General features: G+C 43.1%; 1 protein-coding gene across 10 annotated transcripts in view; it reads right to left on the bottom strand.

The window, feature by feature from the left end:
• Positions 1-280: 280 nt before the first annotated feature.
• numb (NUMB endocytic adaptor protein) overlaps positions 281-13921 on the bottom strand; it is a 43192-nt gene continuing 29551 nt past the window's right edge. For 5 of the 10 annotated variants that reach the window (XM_023827456.2, XM_023827455.2, XM_023827457.2 and 2 more), the window contains 8 exons: positions 8567-8599; positions 7897-7971; positions 5961-6101; positions 5658-5862; positions 5213-5530; positions 3700-3840; positions 2569-2742; positions 281-2367 (listed from right to left, as the gene is read on the bottom strand). In XM_023827456.2, the coding sequence (XP_023683224.2) occupies positions 1628-2367; positions 2569-2742; positions 3700-3840; positions 5213-5530; positions 5658-5862; positions 5961-6101; positions 7897-7971; positions 8567-8599 (1827 nt within the window). In that variant the 3' untranslated portion in view covers positions 281-1627. The remainder of the gene's footprint in view (positions 2368-2568; positions 2743-3699; positions 3841-5212; positions 5531-5657; positions 5863-5960; positions 6102-7896; positions 7972-8566; positions 8600-13921) is intronic. The other 5 variants (XM_023827458.2, XM_023827463.2, XM_023827459.2 and 2 more) reach the window with 3 other exon arrangements.

Below are 13921 nucleotides of genomic sequence, written 5' to 3'. Positions count from 1 at the left end.
TTCAATGTTTCACTTTATATCAAAATTGAATCAAGGTACGTCTTGCCACCATCAATTTTTCAATATTGAAAATCTGACCGAAAATCAATTCAGTTTCAACGGTGATAATTTAACACTGACCATAATTCAACGCATTTAACTATAATTCAACGTTGAAACAATAATATGGTTATATCTGGGACTTGTCCGTCATTAAATGTGTCCAGTTGAAATTTTAGTGTAATTATAACCATATCAGGCGAAATTACTGCAGCCTAATAAGCACAAACGCACACAGAGATTCTCGTCTTCTGTCACCATAGCTTTATTCAGTCATTTCACTTCATTGGTCTGGAAATTGAGTAAAAGTAAAATAAAACAGGAAATTCCTTTTTTTTTAAAAAAAAAAAAAAAAAAAAAAAAGAACAATTTACAATTTTAGGCAGAAAATGCTACACCTTCGTCCGCCACTAAAAATAACTGAGAGGACTTTTGTTACGGCCAAAAACCACTATTGCATACTATCGGTCCATGGTCTCTCGAACATCAAATTGATCGATTAAGCGTCGTAGTGCTTTTGCAAACGTAGTAGGTAAAGCAATCTGTTTTTAATAAGACAGCGAAACGTTTAAATAAAACAAATCTGGAGATGAAGTTATTGGTTAAAAAATAAAACATTCCAAGAACAAAACAATGCAGCCGTAAAACCGTAAAATCTTTTGTGCAGATGCACTTTGATGACAGTTAAAAGTACTGATTACATACAGAAGTAAACACGTAAAAGTAAAGGATCTCGTTTAAGTCGTCTGGTAAACAAACGGTTTCCCGACCAGACGCCAGGGAATATTCCTCACAAGGTCCCCTTGATTGTTGCTGCAATAAGGACTATTTACACTAAAATACACACACAATCATATATTGCCAATGAGAGAACAAAAATAAGGCCATTCCTTCACTCCAACTAAACTGTTACACCAAAAGCAATGATTAATGATCAGTGTATCCTCCGCACATGAAACACACACACACACACACACACACACACACACAATAACCATATGTCTGCATATACACAAATGATAGTAGCTGGCCTGCACCTTTGGCAAGATTATTTTCGTTAAATTCAAAAAGCTATTTAAAATATAGTAACTGCATAAAAATAAATATTTTGGCATTCTCTCACTTATTCTTCAGTAGGTTGTGAAAACCTCTCAGTTCTGTAATCTCGGTTCTCTTCAGTGCTTGGGAGTCATTTCACTTAACCGCCACATGGTGGAGCCCATGACTAAGAAGCAGACACCCATTCCCAATGGCCCCCATTCTTAGGACTCAGGGGGTAGTTTGGGACTCTTCCACAGGTCTGTAGCGAAGTGCTTTGCTGGATTCTCACACCATTCAAATGGAAAACAAAATCAATAATCGCTAAGTGTCTTCAGAGCAGCATCTAAAAATCGCCTTGCTGTCACTTCTTGTGGTAGCTCATGAACCGGCAAGGACACCATCCTACTGAACTCCATTAGCCCATATGGCTTCTGGAAGAGTGGGGTCAGGTTTTTTTTGTTTAAGTGGAGCAGCTGAAGGTCTGAACCCTTTTCCCCCCATCAGGTGCTTCTTCTGCTTCCCAGTTCTCGGTCCTTTTAGCTAAGACCTAAAGCTGGATTTCAAAGGACTTGTGCAGCTCACTGGAGAATGGATTTGTTGGCGAGGGACTGGTGTGTTGACGAGCCCGACTGTCCAGTGCAGCCCACTGGACCTCAAAGGCATCGGTGTGGAGATGGGCTGGGGGCGGCGCAGCAGGAGAGGATGGAGGGGGAACGGAAGTCGGTACCCAGTTATCAGATCCATGGAAGGTAGCACTACCATTAGGTGCAAGTAGAGGAACAGGGGGTGCGGAGGGAATCTGCTGAGGCTTAATAAAGGAATTACACATAGGGGCGACATTATGCTGCGTATAAGGGACAAGTGGACTTGGGTAGGGCTGCGGTGGAACCTGTGTTTGAGTGGCAGAGCCAAAGACGTTGGCCACCATCTGAGAAGGTGTGATGCCAACTATGGGGACACTCGGCTGAGAATATGGCAACCCATTGGCGATGGGATAAGCGCTGGGGGCCTGGGTGTGGTACACAGGTTGGCGGGGAGGTGGTAGTGGTGCAGCTGGGGGCAGTGGTGGTGGAATGAAGGCCACAGGAGCCCCAGGGGCTACAGGACCGGGAACTGAGCCAGGAAAGGCCTGGACAGGCGCTGTGGGGTCGGGCTGCTGGGCTCGCACGGACTTCGAAACCTCCTCCAGCCATCGGTCAGCCTCCGAAGGGGTACGTCTGTGTGCAGGAGGGCCTGCGGGGGCAGCTGGGCTGGCCTTGGGTGGGGTGGGGCTTGGCCAATCTCCTCCTGTGAGATGTAAGAGACATTACTCAAAAAAATGGACAGAAATGGCATCCATGTGAATATGTGAAGCTGAATTATTCAATAAAACATGTAATGTTTATTTGTTTTGTTTTTTTACTGCATCTAAATTCTAAATAGGAACGTCTTACGCGAAACAATCTGAAATCGATGTTTCCGTTTTCCGATGTTCCGCAAAAGCTTCACCTGAGAGTGCAGGCCCACAGTCCGTGGGAGCTGGGGGCACCTTAGCCCAGGGGTTTGTGTCCCGAGCCGGCAGTGGGGGAGGCAGAGCTGACGGGGGAGCAGCTGAGAGGCTGGCAGCAGGTGGAAGACAGTCTGGAGCAGAGCCGTTCACTGCAAACAAGCCGGGACGTTGGGCTGAAGGTGAAAGATGCACACCTGACATGCGGGTGCATTTACTCACATCGACTATACATGCAGATGTAAGTAGCATCGGAAGATGCATACATATTTCTTCATCAAATCACACACACTAGCATACAAATACATGCATGCCTAACGAAGTATGGTGCATACAGGAAAAACATGTTAGACGGAATCAAAGGACTCCCTTATTTACATTTATGTTTCACTCACATCCATAATGAGGGATAATTAAACCTGCATATATCCTAAGCATTTAAATGTAAGAACACACACACACAGACACACACACACACACACACACACATACACACACACACACAGACATACACAGACACACAGATCTGCATTCTTATCTTTGTGGGGACTTTCCATTCATTTCTAAGGGAAAAACTCTAATCCAAAACTTTAACCATAAGTAACCAAACAAAACACAAGACTTTTGGCATTTTTAGTTTTTTGCCTGCAGTTACAGACTTTTATATAATTGAGTTTCCGCTTCTGGGGACAGAAAAAATGGTCCCCACAATGTCAAAATAACAGGTGTTTATCACGTAATAATGTAATATATACACAGCCCCCCCACCCCCCCTTATTCTTGGAGTGCCAGAATTGCCTATCCATTTCGTAGTTAACTAAAGTAAATATGTAACATACCTACAGTAAATGCTATTTATTTTGTTTTCAATGTAATAAATAACCCAGCCAAGTTCTGAATCCTTTAAATAAAATAAAAAGCAGAATATTTCACGCTCTTCTGCGCATGTTAATAAGAGCTTAGGGCTCCTTGTGGCATAAACACCTTACAAATCAGCATCCAGGTCACATTAAGGGAAAACAGAGAGCACTTGTATTTTTGCAGAAACAATCCCTGAGAAAATGGAAAATGGGAGTCCCCCCCCCCCCCCAGTAAAACATGCAGGCAGACAGACTCAGGCTGAAGGTGCACACCTGGTGTGGCGGGTGACTGTGGCGAGGTCGGCCTGGGCATCGGGACGGAAGAGAAGGGGTCCTCAACAGGGACACTAAACGCAGACGTGATCTGGGTGCACAAGGACGTAATGCTCTCCCCCTCTCCGTCTACCTCCGCGACTATGAGAGGGAGATGCGAGGAGATGCGAGGAGGAGAGACTGATTACTGAAAACCCAAAGAATCCTCCCTCTCTTTGACAGCACCTTAGGTTAAAAATTCTCAAAACAGCAAAAATGTACATTGTTAGTATTATTATTTTCGGCGTCAGAAAACGTGAAGATGTCTTAATAAATATCAAATCAATAAATAAAAACTACTTATTTCACAGTAAAGAATATAATGAGTGAAAGTTATTTCCAAAAATCCGTTGTACCCTTTTAGTTCCCCAGTTTCATCGCACAGAAACATCACACAGCACTCATCTAGTCAGCCATATGACTGCTTAGTGTTGATTTTGTTATTCATTGTATTTTGCAAAAGAGCCAAGAACCAAGAAAACCGACAAGAATTTAATACTCATTGTTCGTTAATTTAACAATTTAGTAGAACTTTATAATATAAGAAAATGTGCATCATAGATACTCACAAATTACTGTCAGTATGAACATCACTATGTAAACAAAACGTTAAATGTAACTTTAAGGGAGGATAGTGTGTTTCCAGTGACAAACACATCGATTCACTCCCCCTGTGCCCCATTTCCAGTGGTTCTAAGTGTGTTTTCTATTGTGCCCAATAAATGTGCCCACACCCTGAAGCCCAGCTGGAGTCCTTTCCACAACCTGATTGTCTGTTTCATTTCTTGCGCATTTTCCCTGTAATTCTTTTGCTAGACGACTCTCCATTCCCATCCAGGGAATAAAGCCCATTTCCTTTCTCCCATTCCAATGTCATCCTGACCAGAGAAAGCAAGTTATTAGGTAAGACTTGGATTGGAATGTTTGAGTAAACTTAATGGATGGTTTTACATAACATTAGCCAAATACTGCAGCAGATTTTTTCACTAAAATTTTTAAATGTTCTTTTAAGCAGTTAGCTAAATGACAGCCTAGATGAAGTACTCCCCTAGATGCAGGCTGTTACGTCTGATATACAGGAAGCGTAGAGCCCCACTGTATTCATTTGCATATTCTTAAATCCACTCACACAGCACGCAGAGTGACTTGATCCTGCAGGAATTGATTCATTGTAAATTAATGGTGGTCTTGGTGGGTTAGACATGGTTACACTTGTACTTAATCCATTTGTTCTGACATGTAGATCAGTGTTTCTCAACTGGTGGGTCACGGAGAGCATGATGTAACCCCCCCCCCCCAGACAACTTTTACCGCGAATGTGGGTCATGACTGACTGACTAAGGAATAGTGTGAATCTAGGGGGCAAAACCATTTCAGATCGCCCTCCTGTAAATAAAATGTTTTCGCTCCAGCTCTGGCCTTGGTTCTTTAACTTGCCTCGCGGTCACTACAGAAACGGCGGTGCTGAACGTACCAGGGCTCTCCAGCGGGAAGTCCGACTTGCGCTGCACGGTGGAAGGCAGCTCGTTGACGCGCAGAGAAAGCTGGCGCTTGAACGGCGAGGTCTTCTGGCTGAGGGCCGGGAAGCCCCGGAACGATCCTTGCCGTGCCAAGGCGTCGACGGGGGCGTGTGGCCGCGGGATGGCGTGCAGGTTGGGATCCTGGGCCCCCAGAGCAGGCGAGGGCGATGATGGTGAGCTGGGGGAGGAAGGTGCAGGCAGCTGTGCGCCAGGGCTCACGGTCACAGAGGGCAGGTTTAAAGAGCCGGCGCTTTTCACTTCAGCGTCCCCTACTGAGAAAGACAAAAGAGAAGCACAGGACGTTACAGGACAGCTGGGTTATTTTTAGGCTCTTTAAAAGTCTGAGCCCATAACGTAAAATGCTCAGTGAAGGCAAAAAAAAATAGCATAGAGACAGACCTCTTTTGATGTCCTGCATCTGCCTCATCACCTCCTCTCGTTCAGCCTGCTCGGTTGCCGTGGTGACACGGAAGGAGCCCTCCCGGGTGAATGTGGTTCTGTTGGCATCAAAGGTCGCCGTGACGCCGCACTCCTTCTCTCGCTTCTGTTTGCGCTCAAGGCAGGCAGCAAAGGCACAGCCCACTGCATGGCTAAGCCGTTCACCCTGACACAAACACACACATCATAACACTGTATTTATTTATGCACGTTCCGGGGGTGGGGGGGTGCAGTAATAATGACGTGGTGAAGCCACGTTCTCACCGAGTCCCTAACAGCCATGAAGCAGTGGCAGATCCAACGGCGCGTGGTTCCGTCCCGGCATATGTACGAGAAGGCCCGCTCGAAGTTCCGATCCGGGGCACAGAACGACACTTTCTCTATCGTCTGGTCCAGAATCAAGTCCTTCAAAAAGATCAAGTGTTACGTACCTAAGCAGACAAAAAATACCTCTCATATTCTCATAAGTCACCAGACACATCATTAAAATAAAGGCTAAAAGCTTTGCTTCCCTAATAGCCAATTGCCTAAAACCAGGTGTGTGTTTTGCTAAGGAGGTTATCAATTAAGAGCAGGTGGAGTTATGATGTAACAGAACTGGCCAGATAGTTGTAGGTTCAAATCCTAAAAAGAATGCCACCCTGAATTACTGAGCTGTACATATACTATTACAAATTAGGCATAGCATTCAACTTAATGTCAGACAAGCTATCATCATCGTGTGGCTCAGCAACTTAGGCTACTGTGCTTGCGATTGGAAGGTTGCCAGTTCAAATCCCAGGGTCGGCAGAGTGATTTCATCATTGGGTCCTTCAGCAAAGCCGTTAACCCTCAATTGCTCCAGGGATGGTCTGACCCTGATTTCTCATATGTATGTAACGTTGGAGAGCCTCTGTTAAGCCCTTCTGCTTATGTTCTCCATAAGCGTATAAAGGCACAATCATGACTGGCATACAAAATCCCTGCTATTTACAGATGATGTTATTCTGTTGACCTTTTCTGATCTGGACCTGCCGCGTGCTCATGAGTGATGAAACAGCACGAGTGATTTGATGCCGAGTGTGAAACAGGAGGGATGAGAATCAGTGCCTGCTCACTCGAAAAAGTGAACTGCCCCATTCAGGTGGGGGGGGGGGGAGTGGGGGCTCTAACCATAGTGGAGGAGTTTGGTAAAGTAAAATGCGAGATGGTCAGACGGTTCGGGTCTGTGGGCACTGAGGTGGTTGGCGATGATAAACCAGGAGTTAAATCAGAAGATGAAGCTCATGGTCAACCTATATGGCGATAAGCTATGATGGTGAACTGTGGGCAATGCTCAAAACAGCAAGGTCGCGAGTACAAACGGGCAAAATTAGGGTTGCTGGGTTCAGTCTCAGTGGCAGAGTGAGGAGTTTAGAGACCTTGATTGATGATAAAAATGACAAGAAAAAGCAGAACAAAAACAATGTACTGCCAGATGTTTCGTTTAAAAAAAAGAGTATCACCGTCACACGTACTCAGGGAACACAGATTTTTGTGCTACATTTGTGGTGGGGGGAGGGAGGGGGAATTGGGGGGCAGGACAAACAGTGCAGTACAGGACAAGTCAGTGCAATATGAGTCAATAGATGTAGCAATAAATAATAAATAAGTAACGGGATATGGGATGTGGTAACTACGTGGGATGTGCAAACTGACAATAATGCAGTATATTATGTTGATAAATTGCAGGAACTATATTAGGAATCTAGCAGTGTGCAATACAGTGGGCATGCAGTGGGTGGACAGATACAGGTCAGCGGTTGTTTAGCGACCTGATTGCATGGGGAAGAAAAAGCGGAAGTGGGCACTGTGGGTCACCATGCACCAGTAGCATTTTTCAGAGAGCAGGAGTGTGTTTATATATTAGCAGTGTGTTTATATAATAAATAGAAAAAGGTATTTGTGATGATTTAAATGATATTGTTAATGCTGTCCCTCATTTCTTGTTAAGGATACTGGAGTAGGTGACAGTGACAGACTCGGCGGGGGGGGTGGGCAGTTGGGAGGGGCACTGGAAAGCCTGAGTACACACTGATAAATCTCTGGTAAAACATGTAGCTGATTTTTCCACTGGAGGGCAGTAGACATCATAAAAATAGGGATAAATCTTCAGGTCCTACACACACAACGGAGGGTTTCTGCTTTTCTCGACAATGCAGAAACTCCAAGCTTTCCTCACCTTCGTTTTGTCGTCCACGACCCGAAGGCCGTCCGCAGACACCCATAACACAGCCTTCACTGCCTTCTTTCCTGCCTGAGAGCAACGAGCAAAAAGAAACGGAGTCCGTGACTAGAAAAGTAACGGGCGAAGGGGATTCTTTCATAGCGGCCCAATGAGAAAATGAAGGGGAGAAACTTAAACACACACAGTAGCACACAGGCATCCTGTTAAAAGTCAGCAAACCATCGGAAGATGACAAGACACTCGAACAGCAACCCAGGAGGAATGATCTCTTAGTGTCAGAGGGGGAAAAAGGACACCGCAATGTGATTCAGAATAGGACGACCGAGGCAAATGGCCCACCAACTCAGATTTAATTATAGCACACAGAGAAGATGGCGATTCCACTCAGGCCTATGGGAATGGCCTCGATTTCCAATTCTGGTTATTTCAAAGTGTTGGGGTGGAACACTCATGCACTCCCTCAGCCTTGCCATTTGGTGGCTAAACGTGCACCTCCCCCCCATCTCTGCGCGCAACCATAACAGCGAAGTAGAAAATCCACCTGAAACCTTCCACTTTGAACTTTGTCCTTGTTACCCAAGGAAGGGAAAAAAAAAGTTAAGTGGGGGGGAGTGGGGGGGGGGGGAACATCCACACACACAATCACAACTGAAGCATAACTTACTTTCACAAGGAAGCCATTGAGGAATTTCCTGTCCTGCAATGAGGGGTAATAATGAGAGACAGGATGAGGAAACAAGGCAGGAGGCTGTTATTCAGGTGAATAAATGCATGTGTGGGTGTTTGCGCACATCGCCTGGGTGGCTTGCCGGTTCCACGACGAGGGCGTTTTGCTTAAGAATAAGGGATGAGTGACGTCGAGGTAGCCAGTATGGGAACAGAGAGCACAGGGAGCTGCAGAGAAGTGAATGTTTAATGTTCTGCATCTATTCTAGGCATCATCTTAAGTTTCATCACCATTGTTTTCCGGAATTCTCTGGCAAAGTCACACAATCTAACATCCCCAGGCAAGCAATGGAAGATTTTTTTTTTTCCTCCAATGAACTGGGAAATTATAATGCCAGGATGACGAGGCATAACGACTAAAGGGCAACAATGTACAAAGGAAACTGTGATGCCCCGCACTGGCTTTGAGCCTTGAGCGCTGCCAATCCCAGATCGATTTAACCCACTTCCTGTCGGTTCTATAAATCTGATAGTAATGCTCACTGTCTTGCCACCATCAGCATCCTCGTAAGCACGTCTCCAACATTTTAATCAACATCTACAGTGGGTTAAAACATGAAGCTGGTTCTATATGTGTAATCTCAAAATATGTTCTCTGATTCCACAACAATATGGTTCATCTAGTTCAGGGTTATTCAAATCATGGTCCTCAAGGTCCGAGCTCCTGATTTTCCAGCCTTCTTTTACCTGTGAGCCAGGTGTGAAGCCTCTGACCAATCAGAATCAGTAATTATTAAACTAACTACCTGGGAGAACTGAAAACAAGGCCTGGACTTGGAATTGAGGGTCAGATTTGAAGAGCCCTGCTCTAGTTCTTCATTTGTAAATTAATTTTAAATAAACAGAGTATCAATAAGTAATCATATTGTATGCCAAAAGGGGCCCAGAGAAAATGTAGCTTAAAAAACTTCATGTTGGTGATTTTATTGGCTATTACTACTTGCTTTATTTATATGAACGCTTTCAGTAGCTTTTGCACTACTTTGTGCATTTAGGCAGATTTCTCGATATAGGACATACATGTCTGACAAAGCTATAGTACTGCACAGAAGTCTTAAGCAGCCAAAGGAAATGTTTAAGGTTATCAGAGTAGTGAGTGTATATGTGCTCACAACAAAAACACAATTTAACATTTTAACATACGCAGACTGAGTAACAACACAAACTAACAAGAATCTCTTCTGTTCTCCAAAAAGTTACCGATATCATGCTGCATGACTAGATGAATACAGCTTCAGTTCACAAACCTCTCCTCTAGGGCACCTCAGTGATTCCTTGCATTCGTTACGTTTCACCACCAGCACAAATAACGAAATGAATTAGTTTAAAAAGGTCATTGAGATATTGATCAGCCAAACAAGGTGGGATAGTGGATGAGTCAAAAATGCATGGCTGCTTCAGAAGGTTGTTGCAAATAGTGGGGTGAAGTTTTGAAATGGCTACGCCGACACACGTCGACAGACATACTATCGTAGTTTTACACCAACATGAAGATGATTTAAACGTCATTTTCTTTGACTGCCTCAGACTTTGGCACCACACTGTTCATATGTTGGTCTTTCTCAGCGTTTATAGCTTTGTCCCCCTTTTGATGTATATTTAAATCTCCTCAACCTATTCAATATAGCAAGAAAGCAGATATATGAATAAACAAAGAGCTTGGTGTCCTATTAAAGTTCTGGGACACAATGCCATATTCTAAAACGCAAAGATTAAAAAAAACTCTATTGAATGGTTAATATATACAAGACAAAATAAAGCAAAGAATATCAGAATATGAATCATCATGATCCCATGAACTCAAGTATACACCACAGCATTGGGGAGTTATATTAAATATATTTATGAAACAAAGAAACCTTCAGGAAAACTCCAAAAGGGTAAAAGCTGTTTAAAGGGTTATAATGTTTACAGGGCAGGGGGGGAAATACTGACTACGCTCATTCATACCGTTATCGATAACAGTAATGGTACCTGTGGTTGTATATTGTTGACTTATGCTGAGACAGGGTTAATGTGGTAAGATCTAGCAGCAGCCGCGTTAACCAGAAAGTCCACACGAACAGAAAAGAAAAACTGAAATATGTTTGCCACCTTACTGCAGATTCCCGTTCCTGGGCTAGTTACAACCACACTATTTAGTCGGACCCTACTGGAGAGCCGCAATCAAGGCAGACATAGTGAGTCACAGGGGTCACATGACGATGCATGCATTACCATTAGTACGGGGAACATTTTAATATATTTTGTCCTTATAGCCTACATTCATTACGAAAGCCACAAAGTTGTCTGCCTGCTATCACAGAATTTCCATTGAATAAGTGTTTGGGAAAGCTTTTGGACAACAATCTGGGTTTATTCTGTTGACGGTGCCAGTGTGCGTGTTTCCGTGTACTGGGCTTGTTGGGACCAGTGTTATCGTAAAAAGTTGAAAGGAAAACGGACACTAATTTATTTATTTTATTTTTTTAATTGTTAACTAAAATAAAAATGAAAACTGCATTTACCAAAAAAAAAACTCTAAACTGCAAACAGTACCGCCACCTACCAACGTCTTTTTTTACCTCGTTTAAGCACAATATCTCCTCTTTTAGAAGATGTTGCGGCTGTTGATCTGTCCCTTTCTTGACTTCAGTGCTTACTGCTTCCATGATTTACCGAAACAGTCGCATGTGGCGTGCTCCGCTACCGAATTTAATAAGCGTAAGGATACACCGAATTTATAACTTTTGGGCGTCACAATACACCTCCCATTAATATTTCAGGCATATTACTAATCTGCTTATTGAATTGTGGGCGTAAATAAGGTAAGTACAGCGCCGAAAAGCCTGCGTCTGTTTTCTAAAGCCCCGCAATGACAATTAGTTTGAGCTTGTCAAAATAGAATTAACTTGAAGGAAGAAAATTAATCGCTTAGATTAATCGACGAATCGGTAAAATAGTCGATAGATTAATTGATAGAAAAATAGTCGTTAATGAAACGACAATAATCATCAAAACATACACTGCATGCAGTGAAAAACAAGGCAAACGTGACTCATTTAAAATTAAATGATAGTTTTTTTGTGAAACACAAATAGAATGAATGCCTCATGTCTTAACCTCAACGTGAAACCAAATCTGTATGCGGCTTACAGGAATACTAGGCAAGGTTGATCTGACAGCCACACACCTTATTACAGGGATTGTATTTCCATTTGTTTATCCATGCAAGTAATTAATTTCTTTAGGGCCATATCCTATTAATATTGTTTGTTGCAATTAATTCAAAGCATATTCCTTGAAATATCACAAAAGATACAATGACTAAAGCAACAGTAAGAAAGGTAATGGGTATGAACCGGCTGCTAAGAGTAGCAGCATGAGGTTCTTCATCAAGGATGGGCCTCCATCATGGTGCTCAGCTTATCTTCCTGATATCACTGTAAAAACATGCTCAAAATCTAGAGCGTGTTTTGATGATACCAAAGAGACCAAATGAGAGCACAGACCTCACCTGAGACCTTTATAGCTGGAGTCACCCCATGATGTAACAAGTGCTTGACAGTGTAGAGATTGGTAAACCTCCTAATCATCTCCTACAGCCCGTTACATTAACATCACAATCATTAACTGAAATAAACATCATCAATACAGAAATCACAGTTTAGCTCACCTTCTTGCACTTTGGTCATGCCTAAACCAGCAATAGTTCTCTTGTTAAGCATGTATTCACTTTTCTAATTTCCCCTCAACTAGGCTTCTTCCAATCATCCATCTATTGTGCAAAACTGCTTTTCCAATGCAGGGTGATGGTGCGCCTAGAACCTTTCCATGGAAGCAAGGTACATGTGGGAGGAAACCACAGTCCTTGGAGGAAACTCACACAAACAAGAGAGAACATGCAGGCTAGAGGAAGGAACCAGACTCCCAACCCTGGAGGTGCAACACGATACACGGCTGAACGTCGATCCATTGCTCTGCCTCTGTCAAGCCAGCCAAAAACATACAGTAGTTCAAGATGGATTTCCAGTCAACTATTAACTAAGGACATACTCAAGTGAGCTTAACTATAACCCAAACCTTAAATATCATTATAACTGGGCAGGCACACTTAATGGCATCATTACACAATAATAATTCATTATTTGGGCTCTTGAGAAAAGTGTCGTTTCACTGCAGACACCATCTAAACGGCGATAGGCGTTTTATGAAGGTCACAACTAATATAATCGGTATAGTGAGAACAGACAAGCCCTATGGGTTTCCTGCTCAGGTTACAGCACGATCACATGGACACACGCAGCGACATTTACATATCTGCCACAGCAGACCGGACCCATAAACATCCGCATTTGCCTTCCATAAATCTACTCTGCATGGTCCCAGATAAGGATTTGAAGAAAAACTCTTGCCACGGCTCCAATTCTGCAAGTGTAATTCTCTCCTGTAAGGCTTCCAGGAACGTATCAGCCATATACAGCCATCACATTAAGGGTCAGAGAGCTAGGACTTCAAGGAAATGCTATTCAGGGTTTCGTTATGAACCCGCCCAGCTAACTTCTGCTTTTCAAACACATTAGTAATACATATTACAGGATTCTGAGTTTGCATAAATGTGTATTCAAATCTGTATTCAAGTGACTGGTGGAGAACGAATGAGTGAACTAATGGGAAGGACACTTCCTGGTTCTTATGTTAGAGATTTTAAAAAGTCCTCTAATCTGTTAACTGTAGATTATTTTTTACAAAAAAATAAAACTTATCTTCGATCTGTCAGAATGCATTGTGCTTAAAATCAGTGTAATATTAGTCTGAGCCATAGTATCTTGACTTTAAATTCATGTGAACTTCCAATGGATATCCAGTCATTTTCAGCCAAAACATTGTTTCCATATGCATTCATCCAAGTAATTACATGAAAACCGCATTGTGATTAAATCCCCAATGTTAAATTACATTTGATTGAGGAATTTACTAAATAAGTAAATATTCATGGAATAGAGCATTCCTACAGCTTTATTCTTCACTGGGAACCTGGACAGCAGGAATCAAACTTATGAAAGCTAATTCTGCAATTGATCTCAAATGTAAAACAGCTGGAGTCAAGACAGCATCTACAAGCCAGTAGAGATGTCTCCAAAAACAGGATTTGACCTTGTCAGATACACTCCTCGTCTTGACTGCTTTGTTTATTGCGCTGATCTTCCGCTAAACGCTCAGCCAGAGCCGTACAGCCCAGCTTGAGCTGACACACAGCGGTCCAGCTATATCCTTATGATCCACCCAACCTGACAGCTTTGCCAGAGGGTCC

Source organism: Paramormyrops kingsleyae, chromosome 14, assembly GCF_048594095.1.
Source record: "Paramormyrops kingsleyae isolate MSU_618 chromosome 14, PKINGS_0.4, whole genome shotgun sequence".
Taxonomy (NCBI): Eukaryota; Metazoa; Chordata; class Actinopteri; order Osteoglossiformes; family Mormyridae; genus Paramormyrops; species Paramormyrops kingsleyae.
The sequence above is the reverse complement of the archived record's forward strand: the minus strand, read 5'-3'. Positions and strand labels throughout refer to the sequence as shown.